This window comes from Oncorhynchus clarkii, chromosome 11 (genome assembly GCF_045791955.1).
Source record: "Oncorhynchus clarkii lewisi isolate Uvic-CL-2024 chromosome 11, UVic_Ocla_1.0, whole genome shotgun sequence".
Taxonomy (NCBI): domain Eukaryota; kingdom Metazoa; phylum Chordata; class Actinopteri; order Salmoniformes; family Salmonidae; genus Oncorhynchus; species Oncorhynchus clarkii.
Window position 1 is genome coordinate 4,689,338 of NC_092157.1, and position 20,000 is coordinate 4,709,337.

At 43.7% G+C, this 20,000-nt stretch overlaps 1 protein-coding gene across 17 annotated transcripts in view; it reads left to right on the forward strand.

Moving 5' to 3' along the window:
• The window catches only part of LOC139420131 (eyes absent homolog 1), a 114,091-nt gene that overhangs the window by 63,972 nt on the left and 30,119 nt on the right, over positions 1-20,000 (forward strand). For all 17 annotated transcript variants that reach the window (XM_071169884.1, XM_071169876.1, XM_071169887.1 and 14 more), the window contains one exon: positions 4,049-4,138. In XM_071169884.1, coding sequence (XP_071025985.1) covers positions 4,049-4,138 — 90 coding nt within the window. The remainder of the gene's footprint in view (positions 1-4,048; positions 4,139-20,000) is intronic.

A 20,000-nucleotide genomic window follows, 5' to 3' on the forward strand; every position in this document is an offset into this window, starting at 1 on the left:
CTGCGGATGTGGTACAGCTTTAAGGGGATAGGCTGTGGGGTCGAGGGGGGGTTAGATGGGGGTTGGGGGGGGGGACTTGGCGCCCCTGTTGATAGTTCTGACGACCAGGGACAGGTGGTGTAATGGGGCTACGGCTGTAGCAGTGACAACAGTGGGTCTCTAGCCTCCTGGCCTGTCTTAACTCGCTGACTGACTGTTTAGGTTTAATTGGAGAGGATTCACCGGGCCGGCACTTTACCCCCACCCTGTTTTCCCAGCAGTCCGTTTGTGAGACTAAATCACTTCAACTACTCCAGAGGTGGAAGAGAAAGGGGACGAGGGGAGGGGACACAGACTAATTATTTTTTGATGAATTCTGACTGAAAGATTGATTCAAACTGGGGGTTTGGAAAGAAGAAAAAAAAAGATAGCCACCCAAAGAGTGGAGAACATTACGTTCTTCCTGTGTGGTTTCAGTGAGGACATTACCGTTGTGTGGCGTTGTGATGCATTGTGGGGTGTGACAGGTAATCAGTGCAAAGCTCAGGTGTGTGTTTAGGTGGTTTAACTCTTTAATCCCTCCCTCTGGTCCTCACACACACACACACACACACACACACACACACACACACACTGGTCTCGTAGCATTAGGCTGGTAAGCCTGCAACACACAGAGCCCCTCGCCCTCCCACATCTGGCTATAGTCTCTGTGTTGTTGTCACCGCTGATTAGAAATGGAAGACTGTAAGCAATACAATAAAATACATTATAAAGTCTCTGTGTTACAGTACATCAAGTTTACAATTTAACCAAGCTTAGAGAGAAAGACACGAACAGAGAGAGAGAGAGAGAGAGAGAGAGAGAGAGAGAGAGAGAGAGAGAGAGAGAGAGAGAGAGAGAGAGAGAGAGAGAGAGAGAGAGAGAGAGAGAGAGAGAGAGAGAGAGAGAGAGAGAGAGAGAGAGAGAGAGAGGGAGAGAAACTTAAAGGAATATACTATTTCTCTGTGGCTTTTTTTTGCCAAGACACTGGTGAAAATGTAGAAAATGATATATGTATTTTAGGCGACGTATTCAGTGAACAGTAAACCGTGCGACGACGTGGTTGTCCACTAGTGGATTAAAGACAGGACACGGATAAGCACGACGACCGTTTCGTCAGAAACAGATGCAGCTTTTGAGAAAGACTGATTATTATTAAGGTTGAAAAGCTTTTTAAATGAATAGTGTAGGACAGTTATATATAAGAATCATATATATTGATGCTTCTGGGAAACACTTTCATCTGTTTTCCTTTTTTTTTGTGATAATGCATTTTTTCCCCCTCAATTTGTCTGGAGATGCTTTGCATTCGTTGCTGTCTGGTTTGAAAGGGGGGGGGGGGGGGGAAAGCCCATTGTCACTGGTTCATTAACTATTTAGAGCCCAGGTCTCTCTTCTTCTCTCCGTATTATCTTACAGACAGACAGGGCCATCCATATCCCCGTTACAGACAATATTACATTACAGAGGCGGAAAGAGAGGGGGAGAAAAAAAATAACACAATTTAGAATTAAGTGAAAAAAATTGCAATTATGTCTTTCATGTGGTGTATCAATATTATTTTGGCTTGAGAAGCACTCAGCTAATATACAAATGTATTTTTTTGGAGGATAGAGGTATTCCGTTTTTTTTTTGTGACTCATTATCTTGATTACAAAAAATAACACAATTAAATGATCTAACAATTTATTTTGGGGGGTAATTGTTAGATCAAATAACTATTCACATTATGTTAAGTTTATCCAATGGTTTAGAAGCTTGGGAAACTTCAGGGTGTGTGTGTGTGTGTGTGTGTGTGTGTGTGTGTGTGTGTGTGTGTGTGTGTGTGTGTGCGTGCGCGCGCCTTTACTTTACTGCAGCCAGCTAGATGACGCACCAATATAAGTACGTTTAGAATGGAGTTTTTACGATAAGGTTACGACCCTGTCCTCGTCTCTATCGCTCACCCGCATCTAAGACGAGTTGCGCTGTTACCACATTAATGAAACTCTCCCTCCTCTCTGCCTGGCCGTTCTGGAGGCTATTCTAGTCCCTCTGTAAGGTCGTAAACAAAAGCAGAACATTCTTTTAGATCTCTAGAATTCCTTCTCCTCTTTATGAGGTCGTAGTGTTCTGGAATGTAGGAGAATTCCGAAGGCGTAAAAGTGTCGATAGATAGATAGAGACAAATCATCAGTGGAAGAGTTTCAATCCAAAATGCTATACATTTTCAGAAATGTTGGTAAATGAGGTTTTATTGTTTAAAGAAAATATGAAAAAGATTGGTGTGTTTTAAAAATAAATATAATCATGGCATGGGGGTTGTTCAATGACCGACATGTATTTGTTTAAAATCTATCACTTTAATGGTTTCATTTTCAAAGAGAAAAAAAATATATGTTTTGTAGGAAAATGCTATATATGCTATTTAGGTATCCTGTGTGGCGCAGCGGTCTAAGGCACTGAGCGGGAGCCCCATAGGGCAGAGCACAACTGGCCCAGCAGCGTCCGGGTTAGGGGAGGATTTGGCCGGGGTAGGCTGTTATTGTAAAATAAGAATTTGTTCTTTAACTGACTTGCCTAGTTAAATAAAGGTTAAATAAAATATAACATAAATCTGCCTCATTCTCAGATAAATAATTACAGATAGGTTTCACACAGTGCAGTGTAATAAAAAACAACTTTTTAATAAATAGCTGTACAACTGATGTGTTTGTGAAATAAATAATAAAAAAATAATAATAATAACTTAATTCAGTAATATGTGATCTGTATGTAAAACATTTACCTTTGACATTTTAGTAATTTACCAAATGCTCTTATCCAGAGTGACTTAGAAGTAATTATCTTCAGATAGCTAGGTGAGACAACCGCATATCACAGGCAAATATACGGGCTCAAATATACAGGATCAAATATACAGGATCAAATATACAGGATCAAATATACGGGATCAAATATACAGGATCAAATATACAGGATCAAATATACAGGATCAAATATACGGGATCAAATATACGGGATCAAATATACAGGATCAAATATACAGGATCAAATATACAGGATCAAATATACAGGATCAAATATACAGGATCAAATATACAGGATCAAATATACAGGATCAAATATACAGGATCAAATATACAGGATCAAATATACAGGATCAAATATACAGGATCAAAATATACGGGATCAAATATACAGGATACGAACATTCCTTTCCATCTAAACAACGGATACAATGTGTTTTGCAAAAAATAATAATGTTGATAAAATCTATGAATTAAAAATCTGGATATAGTAATATTTGACACACACATGAAGGTACCCAATAAGCAGTAATTTCTGATGAGAAAACACAAATGTGAAAAAAATGTGTTAATATTTTGTATTGGAAATAAACTATTTGGTTATTAATGATAATTTCTAAATCAACATGAAATGCTCAGTAACTGTTTGCGCGTGTGTGTGTGTGTGTGCGTATGTGTGTGTGTGTGTGTGCATGTGTGCGTGTGTGCGTGTGTGTGTGGGTGTGTGTGTGTGTGCATGTGTGCGTGTGTGTGTGAGTGTGTGTGCATGTGTGCGTGTGTGTGTGTGTGCGCGTGTGTGTGTGTGTGTGTGCGTGTGCGTGTGTGCCTGTGTGCGTGTGTGTGTGTGTGTGCGTGCGTGTGTGTGTGTGTGCGTTGCTGCCTGTGTGTGTGTGTGCGCGTGTGTGTGTGTGTGTGTGTGCGTGCGTGCCTGTGTGTGTGTGTGCGTGCGTGCCTGTGTGTGTGTGCGTGCGTGTGTTTCTATTGGTTTCGGTTGTATGTTTAATATACAGTAGGATAGTACTGTATTCATCTCAAAAGGAGAAATGGTAGTGCACCGGTCAACATGCAACACCAATGATTACACAATAACACACAACAAGGACACACAGACACTGATTGAAAAGCAGCACATCGTCAACGCATCAATCTATGTTATTTACAAGAAGCTGTACGTTTACATATCTGATGATCGTTGGTATCTGTTGTATTATTTGACGTGCTGTGTTGATGATATTCTCCAGGATCCCCCGACGTCTGTCTCACTGGGACTGAGGATGGAGGAGATGATCTTTAACTTGGCAGACTCTCACTTATTCTTCAACGACTTGGAGGTACGTGGCAGAGTCGGTCTTTTTTAAAATTCTATACCTCTGAGCGTTTTGTCCCCTTTCTCTTGTTCTCTCTTCCTTTAAAACCCCTCAGACCCATTTATATTCCAGAGAACTGACCTATAAGAGGACCCGGTCTCTCTTTCTGCTCGCTAGACACATCCACGCCCACACACCTCCCTCTCCTCCACCGCCTCCTCCCCCTCCTCCTCCTCATCCTCCTCCTCCTCCTCCTCCACCCCTCCCTCTTTTCCTCCTCCTCCTCATCCTCCTCCTCCTCATCCTCCTCCTCCTCCGGATCCTCCTCCGGATCCTCCTCCTCCTCCCCCTCCTCCTCCTCCTCCTCCTCCTCATCCTCCTCCCCCTCCTCCTCCTCCTCCTACTCCTCCTCCTCCCCATCCCTCTCAACATGAATATATACATTACATTGCATTACATTACAGACTACAGACCAGGTCCATCAGTAGTGTAGACATTACATTACATTACATTACAGACTACAGACCAGGTCCATCAGTAGTGTAGACATTACATTGCATTACAGACTACAGACCAGGTCCATCAGTAGTGTAGACATTACATTACATTACAGACTACAGACCAGGTCCATCAGTAGTGTAGACATTACATTACAGACTACAGACCAGGTCCATCAGTAGTGTAGACATTACATTACATTACAGACTACAGACCAGGTCCATCAGTAGTGTAGACATTACATTACATTACAGACTACAGACCAGGTCCATCAGTAGTGTAGACATTACATTACATTACAGACTACAGACCAGGTCCATCAGTAGTGTAGACATTACATTACATTACAGACTACAGACCAGGTCCATCAGTAGTGTAGACATTACATTACATTACAGACTACAGACCAGGTCCATCAGTAGTGTAGACATTACATTACATTACAGACTACAGACCAGGTCCATCAGTAGTGTAGACATTACATTACATTACAGACTACAGACCAGGTCCATCAGTAGTGTAGACATTACATTACATTACAGACTACAGACCAGGTCCATCAGTAGTGTAGACATTACATTACATTACAGACTACAGACCAGGTCCATCAGTAGTGTAGACATTACATTACATTACAGACTACAGACCAGGTCCATCAGTAGTGTAGACATTACATTACATTACAGACTACAGACCAGGTCCATCAGTAGTGTAGACATTACATTACATTACAGACTACAGACCAGGTCCATCAGTAGTGTAGACATTACATTACATTACAGACTACAGACCAGGCCCATCAGTAGTGTAGACATTACATTACATTACAGACTACAGACCAGGTCCATCAGTAGTGTAGACATTACATTACATTACAGACTACAGACCAGGTCCATCAGTAGTGTAGACATTACATTACATTACAGACTACAGACCAGGTCCATCAGTAGTGTAGACATTACATTACATTACAGACTACAGACCAGGTCCATCAGTAGTGTAGACATTACATTACATTACAGACTACAGACCAGGTCCATCAGTAGTGTAGACATTACATTACATTACAGACTACAGACCAGGTCCATCGGTAGTGTAGACATTACATTACAGACTACAGACCAGGTCCATCAGTAGTGTAGACATTACATTACATTACAGACTACAGACCAGGTCCATCAGTAGTGTAGACATTACATTACATTACAGACTACAGACCAGGTCCATCAGTAGTGTAGACATTACATTACATTACAGACTACAGACCAGGTCCATCAGTAGTGTAGACATTACATTACAGACTACAGACCAGGTCCATCAGTAGTGTAGACATTACATTACATTACAGACTACAGACCAGGTCCATCAGTAGTGTAGACATTACATTACATTACATTACAGACTACAGACCAGGTCCATCAGTAGTGTAGACATTACATTACATTACAGACTACAGACCAGGTCCATCAGTAGTGTAGACATTACATTACATTACAGACTACAGACCAGGTCCATCAGTAGTGTAGACATTACATTACATTACAGACTACAGACCAGGTCCATCAGTAGTGTAGACATTACATTACATTACAGACTACAGACCAGGTCCATCAGTAGTGTAGACATTACATTACATTACATTACAGACTACAGACCAGGTCCATCAGTAGTGTAGACATTACATTACATTACAGACTACAGACCAGGTCCATCAGTAGTGTAGACATTACATTACATTACAGACTACAGACTACAGACCAGGTCCATCAGTAGTGTAGACATTACATTACATTACAGACTACAGACCAGGTATCAGTTGTACATTACATTACATTACAGACTACAGACCAGGTCCATCAGTAGTGTAGACATTACATTACATTACATTACAGACTACAGACCAGGTCCATCAGTAGTGTAGACATTACATTACATTACAGACTACAGACCAGGTCCATCAGTAGTGTAGACATTACATTACATTACAGACTACAGACCAGGTCCATCAGTAGTGTAGACATTACATTACATTACAGACTACAGACCAGGTCCATCAGTAGTGTAGACATTACATTACATTACAGACTACAGACCAGGTCCATCAGTAGTGTAGACATTACATTACATTACATTACATTACATTACATTACATTACAGACTACAGACCAGGTCCATCAGTAGTGTAGACATTACATTACATTACATTACAGACTACAGACCAGGTCCATCAGTAGTGTAGACATTACATTACATTACAGACTACAGACATTACATTACATTACAGACTACAGACCAGGTCCATCAGTAGTGTAGACATTACATTACATTACAGACTACAGACCAGGTCCATCAGTAGTGTAGACATTACATTACATTACAGACTACAGACTACAGACCAGGTCCATCAGTAGTGTAGACATTACATTACATTACAGACTACAGACCAGGTCCATCAGTAGTGTAGACATTACATTACATTACATTACAGACTACAGACCAGGCCCATCAGTAGTGTAGACATTACATTACATTACAGACTACAGACCAGGTCCATCAGTAGTGTAGACATTACATTACATTACAGACTACAGACCAGGTCCATCAGTAGTGTAGACATTACATTACATTACAGACTACAGACTACAGACCAGGTCCATCAGTAGTGTAGACATTACATTACATTACAGACTACAGACCAGGTCCATCAGTAGTGTAGACATTACATTACAGACTACAGACCAGGTCCATCAGTAGTGTAGACATTACATTACATTACATTACATTACAGACTACAGACCAGGTCCATTAAAGTTTTAGCTTAAGCATCAACAACCATTTAATAGCGGGGAGCCAATTGAGCCCAGTTCTCAGTTACCAGGCCCAAGGGACACTATGAATTTTACATGTGCTGTGAGTCTCTCAGTCTGTCATCATTCCTGGGCCGGTCGGGAGCACTTGTCTCTAGTGTTTCTCTCTCTACATCTCCTCTCCTCTGCTCCCCTCCTCTCCTCTCCTCTGCTCCCCTCCTCTCCTCTCCCCCTCTCTACATCTCTCCTCTGCTCCCCTCCCTCTCCTTTCCTCTCTCTACATCTCATCTCCTCTCTCTACATCTCTCCTCTACTCCCTGCTCTCTCCTCTCCTCTTTCTACATCTCCTCTCCTCTCTCTACATCTCTCCTCTGCTCCCCTCTCTCTCCTCTCCTCTCTCTACATCTCTCCTCTGCACCCCTCTCTCTCCTTTCCTCTCTCTACATCTCCTCTCCTCTCTCTACATCTCTCCTCTACTCCCCTCCTCTCTCTACATCTCCTCTCCTCTGCTCCCCTCTCTCTCCTCTCCTCTCTCTACATCTCCTCTCCTCTGCTCCCCTCTACATCTCCTCTCCTCTACTCCCCTCTCTCTCTCATCTCCTCTTTCTACATCTCCTCTCCTCTCTCTACATACCTCCTCTGCACCCCTCTCTCTTCTCTGCTCTTCCTCTCTCTACATCTCCTCTCCTCTCTATATATCTCTCCTCTACTCCCCTCTCTCTCATCTCCTCTTCCTCTCTCTACTGTCCTCTCTATACATCTCTCCTCTACTCCCCTCTCTCTCCTCTCCTCTCTATCCTCCCCTCTCTCTCCTCTCCTCTTCCTCTCTCTACTGTCCTCTCTCTACATCTCCTCTCCCTCTCCTCTTCTCTCCCTGCCTGTCTCTCTCCCTCTATCTTTCTCTGGGCCGGTGAATTTGACACCCGTGACCCAGGTCTTTCCGTTGGCTCTGGTCAACAGTAGTGCACTATGTAGGGAATAGGGTACCGTTTGGGACCGAGCCTCAGTGTACTACTCCAGGCTGACCACCCCTCTCAGCAGAGGAAATGTTTGGTTTGATATTTAAGCCTGAAGAGAGTTGTGGCCGGTCTGCCAAACCGTATTAGTCACCAGCATGTTCGGTGGAAGAAATTGAGGAAAAAGGGAGAGAGGGGAGAAAGAGAGGAAGATGAAGGGGTTGAGAGAGAGAGAGAGAGAGAGAGAGAGAGAGAGAGAGAGAGAGAGAGAGGAGAGAGAGAGAGAGAGAGAGAGAGAGAGAGAGAGAGAGAGAGAGAGAGAGAGAGAGAGAGAGAGAGAGAGAGAGAGAGAGAGAGAGAGAGAGAGAGAGAGAGAGAGAGGAAGATGAAGGGGTAGAGAGAGAGAGAGAGAGAGAGAGAGAGAGAGAGAGAGAGAGAGAGAGAGAGAGAGAGAGAGAGAGAGAGAGTGAGAGAGAGAGAGAGAGAGAGAGAGGAAGATGAAGGGGTTGAGAGAGAGAGAGAGAGAGAGAGAGAGAGAGAGAGAGAGAGAGAGAGAGAGAGGAGATGAAGGGGTAGAGAGAGAGAGAGAGAGAGAGAGAGAGAGAGAGAGAGAGAGAGAGAGAGAGAGAATGTTAAAATGTTTGTTTTCCCTCTGTCAGACAGCCAAAGGAGTAGAGTGACTGAGAGATTACAAACACAGTCGTCGTGATCAAAGTAATTGACTGCAATTGGCTGGTTAAATATTTCCTTATGCTTTCGCCCAATCACTACAATACAGAAAAACTGCACTTTCTTTTTAATAGATGTGCCCCAATCATTTGCAAAAATGGCAGTTTGAAAACAAAAGCTTCAATATGTTATTTCTTCCAACATCTGTCCTGGGTTTTGATTTTGTCAACAGTTCAACCGTTCGCTGCTTTATAAAATGGTTTTATATGTGCGATGCATATTTTCCTCTGATCTACCTCAACTAAGGACGTTATGAATTTTGCTTATGCCACTTTAAAGTCCCCGAGTTTTTCCAGTTTTTAAATCTAGAATAGAAAATAACATGCTAATTTTAATCTCCCATCTCCAACATCTATCTACCTGTTGATACGCCTGTTTCCCCATGGTTATCATCAACGTAGGCCCCTGCAGTGGGAGTGTTAATGCCCTGTGTACCACCCAAATGACACCCTATTTGACCTAGATAGTTTGTGTGTATATATTGATGTGTCTTTTTTTTTTAATGTAAGTTCTGTCCTTGAGCTGTTCTTGTCTGTTGATGTTCTGTATTATGTCATTCTGCATTCTTTTTTGTGTTCTGTGTTCTGTGTTCTGTGTTCTGTGTTTTGTGTTTTGTGTTCTGTGTTCTGTGTTCTGTGTTCTGTGTTTTGTGTTCTGTGTTCTGTGTTTTGTTTTCTGTGTGGAACTCCAGAAAGAGTAGCTGCTGCTTTTGCAACAGCTAATGGGGATCCTAATAAAATACCAAATACCAAATATTCCCTATTTAGCGCACTACTTTATACCCTGCCCAGGGAACTGAGGTTGAAAATTAGCCGGCTGGCTGAAACCGGCAATTTTACTGAAACCTTGATTGATGTGCACTGTACCTTTAAAAATAAACTCAAACTTTGGATACTGTCAATGCTCTGGTCAAAAGTAGTGCACGATATAGTAAATGGGCTCTGGTCAAAAGTAGTGCACGATATAGTAAATGGCCTCTGGTCAAAAGTAGTGCACGATATAGTAAATGGGCTCTGGTCAAAAGTAGTGCACGATATAGTAAATGGGCTCTGGTCAAAAGTAGTGCACTACATAGTAAATGGCCTCTGGTCAAAAGTAGTGCACTATATAGGGAATAATTTGCCATTTGGGATTGTTCCTGTGAGTTGTCACAGCGAGGCCTTCCTGACGTTTCCTCTTTCATTCCCTCTGATTTACAAACAGCTGTAGCTAAATAGAGGTCCACTATAAATCCCAGATAACCAGGCAGCCAGACAGCAGATCACCAGGCAGCCAGACAGCAGATCACCAGGCAGCCAGACAGCAGATAACCAGGCAGCCAGACAGCAGATAACCAGGCAGCCAGACAGCAGATAACCAGGCAGCCAGACAGCAGATAACCAGGCAGCCAGACAGCAGATAACCAGGCAGCCAGACAGCAGATCACCAGGCAGCCAGACAGCAGATAACCAGGCAGCCAGACAGCAGATAACCAGGCAGCCAGACAGCAGATAACCAGGCAGCCAGACAGCAGATTACCAGGCAGCCAGACAGCAGTTAACCAGGCAGCCAGGCAGCAGATAACCAGGCAGCCAGACAGCAGATAACCAGGCAGCCAGACAGCAGATAACCAGGCAGCCAGACAGCAGATAACCAGGCAGCCAGACAGCAGATAACCAGGCAGCCGGACAGCAGATAACCAGGCAGCTTAGACAGCAGATAACCAGGCAGCCAGACAGCAGATAACCAGGCAGCCAGACAGCAGATAACCAGGCAGCCAGACAGCAGATAACCAGGCAGCCAGACAGCAGACTACCGGGCAGCCAGACAGCAGATAACCAGGCAGCCAGACAGCAGATAACCAGGCAGCCAGACAGCAGATAACCAGGCAGCCAGACAGCAGATAACCAGGCAGCCAGACAGCAGATAACCAGGCAGCCAGACAGCAGATCACCAGGCAGCCAGACAGCAGATAACCAGGCAGCCAGACAGCAGATAACCAGGCAGCCAGACAGCAGATAACCAGGCAGCCAGACAGCAGATTACCAGGCAGCCAGACAGCAGTTAACCAGGCAGCCAGGCAGCAGATAACCAGGCAGCCAGACAGCAGATAACCAGGCAGCCAGACAGCAGATAACCAGGCAGCCAGACAGCAGATAACCAGGCAGCCAGACAGCAGATAACCAGGCAGCCGGACAGCAGATAACCAGGCAGCCAGACAGCAGATAACCAGGCAGCCAGACAGCAGATAACCAGGCAGCCAGACAGCAGATAACCAGGCAGCCAGACAGCAGATAACCAGGCAGCCAGACAGCAGACTACCGGGCAGCCAGACAGCAGATAACCAGGCAGCCAGACAGCAGATAACCAGGCAGCCAGACAGCAGATAACCAGGCAGCTAGACAGCAGATAACCAGGCAGCCAGACAGCAGATAACCAGGCAGCCAGACAGCAGATTACCAGGCAGCCAGACAGCAGATAACCAGGCAGCCAGACAGCAGATAACCAGGCAGCCAGACAGCAGATTACCAGGCAGCCAGACAGCAGGTAACCAGGCAGCCAGGCAGCAGATAACCAGGCAGCCAGACAGCAGATAACCAGGCAGCCAGACAGCAGATAACCAGGCAGCCAGACAGCAGATAACCAGGCAGCCAGACAGCAGACTACCGGGCAGCCAGACAGCAGATAACCAGGCAGCTAGACAGCAGATAACCAGGTAGCCAGACAGCAGACTACCAGGCAGCCAGACAGCAGATAACCAAGCAGCCAGACAGCAGATAACCAGGCCGCCAGACAGTAGATAACCAGGTAGCCAGACAGCAGATAACCAGGCAGCTAGACAGCAGATAACCAGGCAGCCAGACAGCAGATAACCAGGCAGCCAGACAGCAGATAACCAGGCAGCCAGACAGAAGACAACCAGGTAGCCAGACAGCAGATAACCAGGCAGCCAGACAGCAGATAACCAGGCAGCTAGACAGCAGATAACCAGGCAGCCAGACAGCAGATAACCAGGCAGCCAGACAGAAGACAACCAGGTAGCCAGGCAGCAGATAACCAGGCAGCCAGACAGCAGATAACCAGGCAGTCAGACAGAATATAACCAGGTGTGTGTGGTGTATTAGAGAGGCTATTGGTGCATTGTCTCTGTGTGGTGTATTAGAGAGACTATTGGTGCTGTGTCTCTGTGTGGTGTATTAGAGAGACTATTGGTGCTGTGTCTCTGTGTGGTGTATTAGAGAGACTATTGGTGCATTGTCTCCTGTGTGGTGTATTAGAGAGACTATTGGTGCTGTGTCTCTGTGTGGTGTATTAGAGAGAAAATTGGTGCTGTGTCTCTGTGTGGTGTATTAGAGAGACTATTGGTGCTGTGTCTCTGTGTGGTGTATTAGAGAGACTATTGGTGCTGTGTCTCTGTGTGGTGTATTAGAGAGACTATTGGTGCTGTGTCTCTATGTGGTGTATTAGAGAGACTATTAGTGCATTGTCTCCTGTGTGGTGTATTAGAGAGACTATTGGTGCTGTGTCTATGTGTGGTGTATTAGAGAGTCTATTGGAGAGGTGTGTCCCTGATGGTAATGCTAACTGTTGGGTATGTGGGAACCAGGGGCCTCTCTGGGCCTAACCTAGCCCTCTGCTCTGCCCTCTCAGTGGGGTACCAACCTGCTGTCTCCCCCTCCCTGGATGAGAAAACAACCCGGCCCTCCCGTCTAGACTACAGAGGCCATGAGGGCAAACCACTCAGAGAGAGCGAGAGAGAAGGGGACAGAGAGAGACAGAGAGATTGAGACAGGAGGGGGGAGAGAGACTTTTGTGAGTGTAATGTTTACTGTTATTTTCTGATTGTTTATTTCAATTTGGTTTATTATCTATTCCATATGCTTTGGCAATGTTAACACGTTTCCTAATAAATCCTTTGAATTCAAAAAGAGAGAGGGAGACAGTGAGAGAGAGAGAGAGAGAGTGACAGAGAGCTAGAGAGACAGTGAGAGAGAGAGAGAGAGAGAGAGAGAGAGAGAGAGAGAGAGAGAGAGAGAGAGAGAGAGTGAAAGAGAGAGAGGGAGACAGTGAGAGAGAGAGAACAAGAGGGAAAGAGAGAGGGAGACAGTGAGAGAGAGAGAACGAGAGGGAAAGAGCTTGATACTGTAAACCCTGATACTGTAAACCCTGGTACTGTAAACCTTGATACTGTAAACCTTGATACTGTAAACCCTGATACTGTAAACCCTGATACTGTAAACCTTGATACTGTAAACCTTGATACTGTAAACCTTGATACTGTAAACCCTGATACTGTAAACCTTGATACTGTAAACCTTGATACTGTAAACCCTGATACTGTAAACCCTGATACTGTAAACCTTGATACTGTAAACCTTGATACTGTAAACCCTGATACTGTAAACCTTGATACTGTAAACCTTGATACTGTAAACCCTGATACTGTAAACCCTGATACTGTAAACCCTGATACTGTAAACCCTGATACTGTAAACCCTGATACTGTAAACCCTGATACTGTAAACAATGATACTGTAAACCTTGATACTGTAAACCCTGATACTGTAAACCTTGATACGGTAAACCCTGATACTGTAAACCCTGATACTGTAAAAGTGGGTTATTTTATAGCTCCCAGACTGCGGTGTGAGAGTTAAAATATTCTCCACACACACACACACACACACACACACACACACACACACACACACACACACACACACACACACACACACACACACAGACAGACAGACAGACAGACAGACAGACAGACAGACAGACAGACAGACAGACAGACAGACAGACAGACAGACTCCCTCCTGAGCCAGCTTTATTAGTCAAAGGTGGAAAAGGGACTCATGTACACTGTGTTCTGCTCATATGTGAATGAATTAGACAACGCTCCAACAAGAGGCCTCATGTCATTTATGATAGTGTGGATGTTACTGGTCAATTCATTTCATTCAAGTTTTACTGTGGTGAGGTTTCACTTTTGTCTTCTGTTTTCTGTGTTCTGTCCTATGTGTTCTGTTTTATGTGTTCTGTCCTATGTGTTCTGTCCTATGTGTTCTGTTTTATGTGTTCTGTCCTATGTGTTCTGTGTTATGTGTTCTGTCCTATGTGTTCTGTCCTATGTGTTCTGTTTTGTGTGTTCTGTCCTATGTGTTCTGTTTTATGTGTTCTGTCCTATGTGTTCTGTTTTATGTGTTCTGTCCTATGTGTTCTGTCCTATGTGTTCTGTCTTATGTGTTCTGTCCTATGTGTTCTGTTTTATGTGTTCTGTTTTATGTGTTCTGTCCTATGTGTTCTGTTTTATGTGTTCTGTCCTGTGTGTTCTGTTTTATGTGTTCTGTTTTATGTGTTCTGTCCTATGTGTTCTGTCCTATGTGTTCTGTTTTATGTGTTCTGTCCTATGTGTTCTGTCCTATGTGTTCTGTTTTATGTGTTCTGTCCTATGTGTTCTGTTTTATGTGTTCTGTCCTATGTGTTCTGTCCTATGTGTTCTGTTTTATGTGTTCTGTCCTATGTGTTCTGTCCTATGTGTTCTGTCTTATGTGTTCTGTCCTATGTGTTCTGTTTTATGTGTTCTGTTTTATGTGTTCTGTCCTATGTGTTCTGTTTTATGTGTTCTGTCCTGTGTGTTCTGTTTTATGTGTTCTGTTTTATGTGTTCTGTCCTATGTGTTCTGTTTTATGTGTTCTGTTTTATGTGTTCTGTCCTATGTGTTCTGTTTTATGTGTTCTGTTTTATGTGTTCTGTCCTATGTGTTCTGTTTTATGTGTTCTGTCCTATGTGTTCTGTTTTATGTGTTCTGTCCTATGTGTTCTGTTTTATGTGTTAAAAATCCTACTATGTGATTTTCTGGATTTTTTTCCTCATTTTGTCTGTCATAGTTGAAGTATACCTATGATGAAAATTACAGGCCTCTCTCATCTTTTTAAGTGGGAGAACTTGCACAATTGGTGGCTGACTAAATACTTTTTTGCCCCACTGTATGTAGACACTTGCATGATGCTTTTGAAAAGTGGCAGGATTGCCCTGTACGATTTTATTTATAGTTGTAAATACTTAAATGTCTACCTGTGGGTTTCTGTCTAGTCAACCATAGTGACCTGTCACTTATTTTCAGCGTTTCAGTCAATGAGAATTTTGTCTCTCCGGTTGGTTATCTCTCTTCCCTCTCTCTGTCTTCCTCCTCTCTCTCTCTTCCTCCTCTCTCCTCTCTCTCTCTCTCTCTCTCTCTCTCTCTCAATTCAGTTTCAATTTAATTAAGGGGCTTTACTGACATAGGAGACATATGTTTACTTTGCCAAAACAAGTGAAGTAGATAATAAACAAAAGTGAAATAAACGATAAAAATTAACAGGTGACACTAGTTCCAAAAGAATAAAGACATTTCAAATGTTATATTATGTCTATATCCAGTTATAGTACACAAGGGAAAATAAATAAGCATAAATATGGGTTGTATTTATAATGGTGTTTGTTCTTCGCTAGTTGCCCTTTTCTCGTGGCAACAGGTCACAGATCATGCTGCTGTGATGGCACACTGTGGAATTTCACCCTATAGATATGGGAATTCTTTGTGGATCTGTGTAATCTGATGGAAATATGTGTTAAATGTGTATCTGATATGCTCTCTCTCTCTCTCTCTCTTTTAAGAGAGTAGGTATCTCTCTCTGTATGAATGGTGTGAGTTGATGATAAAGTAGGTATCTCTCTCTGTGTGAATGGTGTGAGTTGATGATAAAGTAGGTATCTCTCTCTGTATGAATGGTGTGAGTTGATGATAAAGTAGGTATCTCTCTCTGTGTGAATGGTGTGAGTTGATGATAAAGTAGGTATCTCTCTCTGTGTGAATGGTGTGAGTTGATGATAAAGTAGGTATCTCTCTCTGTGTGAATGGTGTGAGTTGAACTCAGTATAAAAGGATGAATACCTGTGCTTTGTTTGGGGTGGCTGTTTGAATTCCGTGACTGTTCAAGCACCGGTTGTGGATTGGATCTGAAGAACTGCTCTTTGTTCCCTACATCCTGTCACTGACCCTCTAGGTAATCACCTCCCCCCCACCCCCACCCCAACCCCCTCCACCCCCAGCCAGGGATACCTGTTGGTGGGAACTTAGAGAAGAGATTCGTGGGGGTCACGGAGGAGGACCACCACCCTCCCACACACACCCCTCCAGTCCCCCTTCTCTCCCTCAGATAGGGGGGGATGACAGGGGAGGGGTAGCGAAACAGCATTGAGAACCTGCGAACCATGGATGGGCCTTTTTCACATGGAATTAGCTTGTAAGGCGAGAAGGAATGCTCTCTGTGTGATGATGGCTGTTAGCTAGCCAGGTCTCTCTGTGATGACGTCTGTTAGCTAGCTAGCGCTCTCTCTATGTGTGATGTTGGCTGTTGGCTAGATGGCTCTCTCTGTGTGATGACGTCTGTTAATTAGCTAGCTCTGTCTCTGTGATGACGGCTGTTAGCTAGCTAGCGCTCTGTGTGATGACGGCTGTTAACTAGCTAGCTTTCTCTCTGTGAAGGTATGTTAGCTAACTAGCACTCTGTGTGATGACGGCTGTTAACTAGCTAGCTCTCTCTCTGTGATGGCGGCTGTTAGCTAACTAGCTCTCTGTGTGATGACGGCTGCGAGAGAGAACAGGGAACACAGAGAGAGTGGTAGAGAAAGAGTAGAAGGAGAAAGTGACAGAACAGAGAAGAGAGAGAGAAAACAGGGAAGAGAGAGCGGTAGAGCAAAGGCAGAAGGATTATATGATGAGAGAGAATGTTCCTGTTGTCAGTGACTCAAAGGATATTTTATAATACATGCAGCCATGGTTACCGAGAACATCTCTAAAAGGAGAACAAGAGGGTTATTCAGATAGGAGAAACTAGTATGGATGTTTTTACCAGCTGTAGTATGGTAGGGAGGGTCAATAATTTGGATATTTACATCCTGAGCATTGTGCACCTCTCTCTCTCTCTCTCTCTCTCTCTCTCTCTCTCTCTCTCTCTCTTCTCTCTCTCTCTCTCTCTCTCTCTCTCTCTCTCTCTCTCTCTCTCTCTCTCTCTCTCTCTCTCTCTCTCAATTCAAGGGGCTTTATTGGCATGGGAAAGGTGTTAACATTGCCAAAGCAAGTGAGGTAGATAATATACAAAAGGGAAATAAACAATCAAAATTAACAGTAAACATTACACACACAGAAGTCTCAAGAGAATAAAGACATTACAAATGTCATATTATATATATAAAGAGTGTTGTAACGATGTACAAATGGTTAAAGTACACAAGGGAAAATAAATAAGCATAAATATGGGTTGTATTTACAATGGTGTTTGTTCTTCACTGGTTGCCCTTTTCTGTGGCAACAGGTCACAAATCTTTCTCTCTCTCTAGCAATCTATCTCTCTCTCACCCTCACTCTCTTTTCTCTCTCTCTCTCTAGCAATCTCTCTCTCACCTTCTTGTCCTCTGTCTGTCTGCCCCCACCACCCACCCCCCCTGTTTGGGGAAGTCTCTTTCTTCTCCTCTGGCCTACAGGAAGACTCAGTCGCTCTCTGCTGATTGCTTCATGACAGACGCCAGAGGAACAAAGAGGCCTCTAATACCTTCCTCCTCTATAATGAAAATGTTTCAGCAGGACAGGAGAGAGAGAGGGGAGGTGGGGGGGAGGCAGAGAGAGAGGGGGGGGGAAGAACAGAGAGAGAGATGGACGGTGTGGGGGAGGCAGAGAGCGAGAACATACGACATTATTAACGAATTGGCGCGGGCACTAGAAAAGTCTGCAGCACCCGGCCTCACCCTACTAGAATCCGAAGTCAAATGTCTACTGTTTGCTGATGATCTGGTGCTTCTGTCACCAACCAACGAGGGCATACAGCAGCACCTAGATCTTCTGCACATTTTCTGCCAGACCGTTGCCCAGAAGCACACAAAAAACTATACATACCTTGGCCTAAACATCAGCACCACAGGTAACTTCCACAAAGCTGTGAACCATCTGAGAGACAAGGCAAGAATGCCATCAAATGCCATCAAAAGGAACATAACATTTCAACATACCAATTAGGATCTGGCTAAAAATACTTGAATCAGTTATAGAACCCATTGCTCTTTATGGTTGTGAGGTCTGGGGTCCGCTCACCAACCAAGACTTCACAAAATGGGACAAACACCAAATTGAGACTCTGCATGCAGAATTTACAAAAATATCCTCCGTGTACAACGTAGAACACCAAATAATTAATGGAGAAAAGAATTAGGCCGATACCCACTAATTATCAAAATCCAAAAAAGAGCCGTTAAATTCTACAACCTCCTAAAATAAAGCGATTCCCAAACCTTCCACAACAAAGCCATCACCTACAGAGAGATGAACCTGGAGAAGAGTCCCCTAAGCAAGCTGGTCCTGTGGCTCTGTTCACAAACACAAACACACCCTACAGAGCCCCAGGACAGCAGCACAATTAGACCCAACCAAATCATGAGAAAACAAAGATAATTACTTGACCCATTGGAAAGAATTAACAAAAAAACAGAGCAAACTAGAATGCTATTTGTCCCTAAACAGAGAGTACACAGTGGCAGAATACTTAGCTTTAACTATGTGCAGGCTATGTCCACACTGCCCACAAAATGAGGCGGAAACTGAGCTGCACTTCCTAACCTCCTGCCCAATGTATGACCATATTAGAGACACATATTTCCCTCAGATTACAAAGATCCACAAAGAATTTGAAAACGAATCCAATTTTGATAAACTCCCATATCTACTGGGTGAAATTCCACAGTGTGACATCACAGCAGCAAGATGTGTGACCTGTTGCCACAAGAAAAGGGCAACCAGTGAAGAACAAACACCATTGTAAACACAACTCATATTTATGTTTATTTATTTTCCTATTTGCAAATCAAGTATATAGACATAATATGACATTTGAAATGTCTTTATTCTTTTGGAACTTCTGTGAGTCTAATGTTTACTGTTCATTTTTATTGTTTATTTCACTTTTGTTTATCATCTAGTCCACTTGCTTTGGTAATGTTAACATGTTTCCCATGTCTATGAAGCCCCTTGAATTGAATTGAGAGACAGAGAGAGAGAGAGCAGGGAGTAGTGCAGAATTTGGTATGATAGATAGATAGATGGAAACAGTGATTTGCAAGTTTTCCTTATCCACGTTTCCTTTCCTCTCTAGCTTCACACAGTGGCTTCCTCTCTTTCTTCACACAGTGGCTTCCTCTCTTTCTTCACGTAGTGGCTTCCTCTCTTTCTTCACACAGTGGCTTCCTCTCTTTCTTCACACAGTAGCTTCATCTAACTTCACACAGTGGCTTCCTATCTAGCTTCACACAGTAGCTTCCTCTCTTTCTTCACGTAGTGGCTTCCTCTCTTTCTTCACACAGTAGCTTCCTCTCTTTCTTCACACAGTAGCTTCCTCTCTTTCTTCACACAGTAGCTTCCTCTCTTTCTTCACGTAGTGGCTTCCTCTCTAGCTTCACACAGTGGCTTCCTCTCTTTCTTCACACAGTAGCTTCATCTAACTTCACACAGTGGCTTCCTATCTAGCTTCACACAGTAGCTTCCTCTCTTTCTTCACACAGTAGCTTCCTCTCTTTCTTCACACAGTAGCTTCCTCTCTAGCTTCACACAGTGGCTTCCTCTCTTTCTTCACGTAGTGGCTTCCTCTCTAGCTTCACACAGTGGCTTCCTCTCTTTCTTCACACAGTAGCTTCATCTAACTTCACACAGTGGCTTCCTATCTAGCTTCACACAGTAGCTTCCTCTCTTTCTTCACACAGTAGCTTCCTCTCTTTCTTCACACAGTAGCTTCCTCTCTAGCTTCACACAGTGGCTTCCTCTCTTTCTTCACGTAGTGGCTTCCTCTCTAGCTTCACACAGTGGCTTCCTCTCTTTCTTCACAC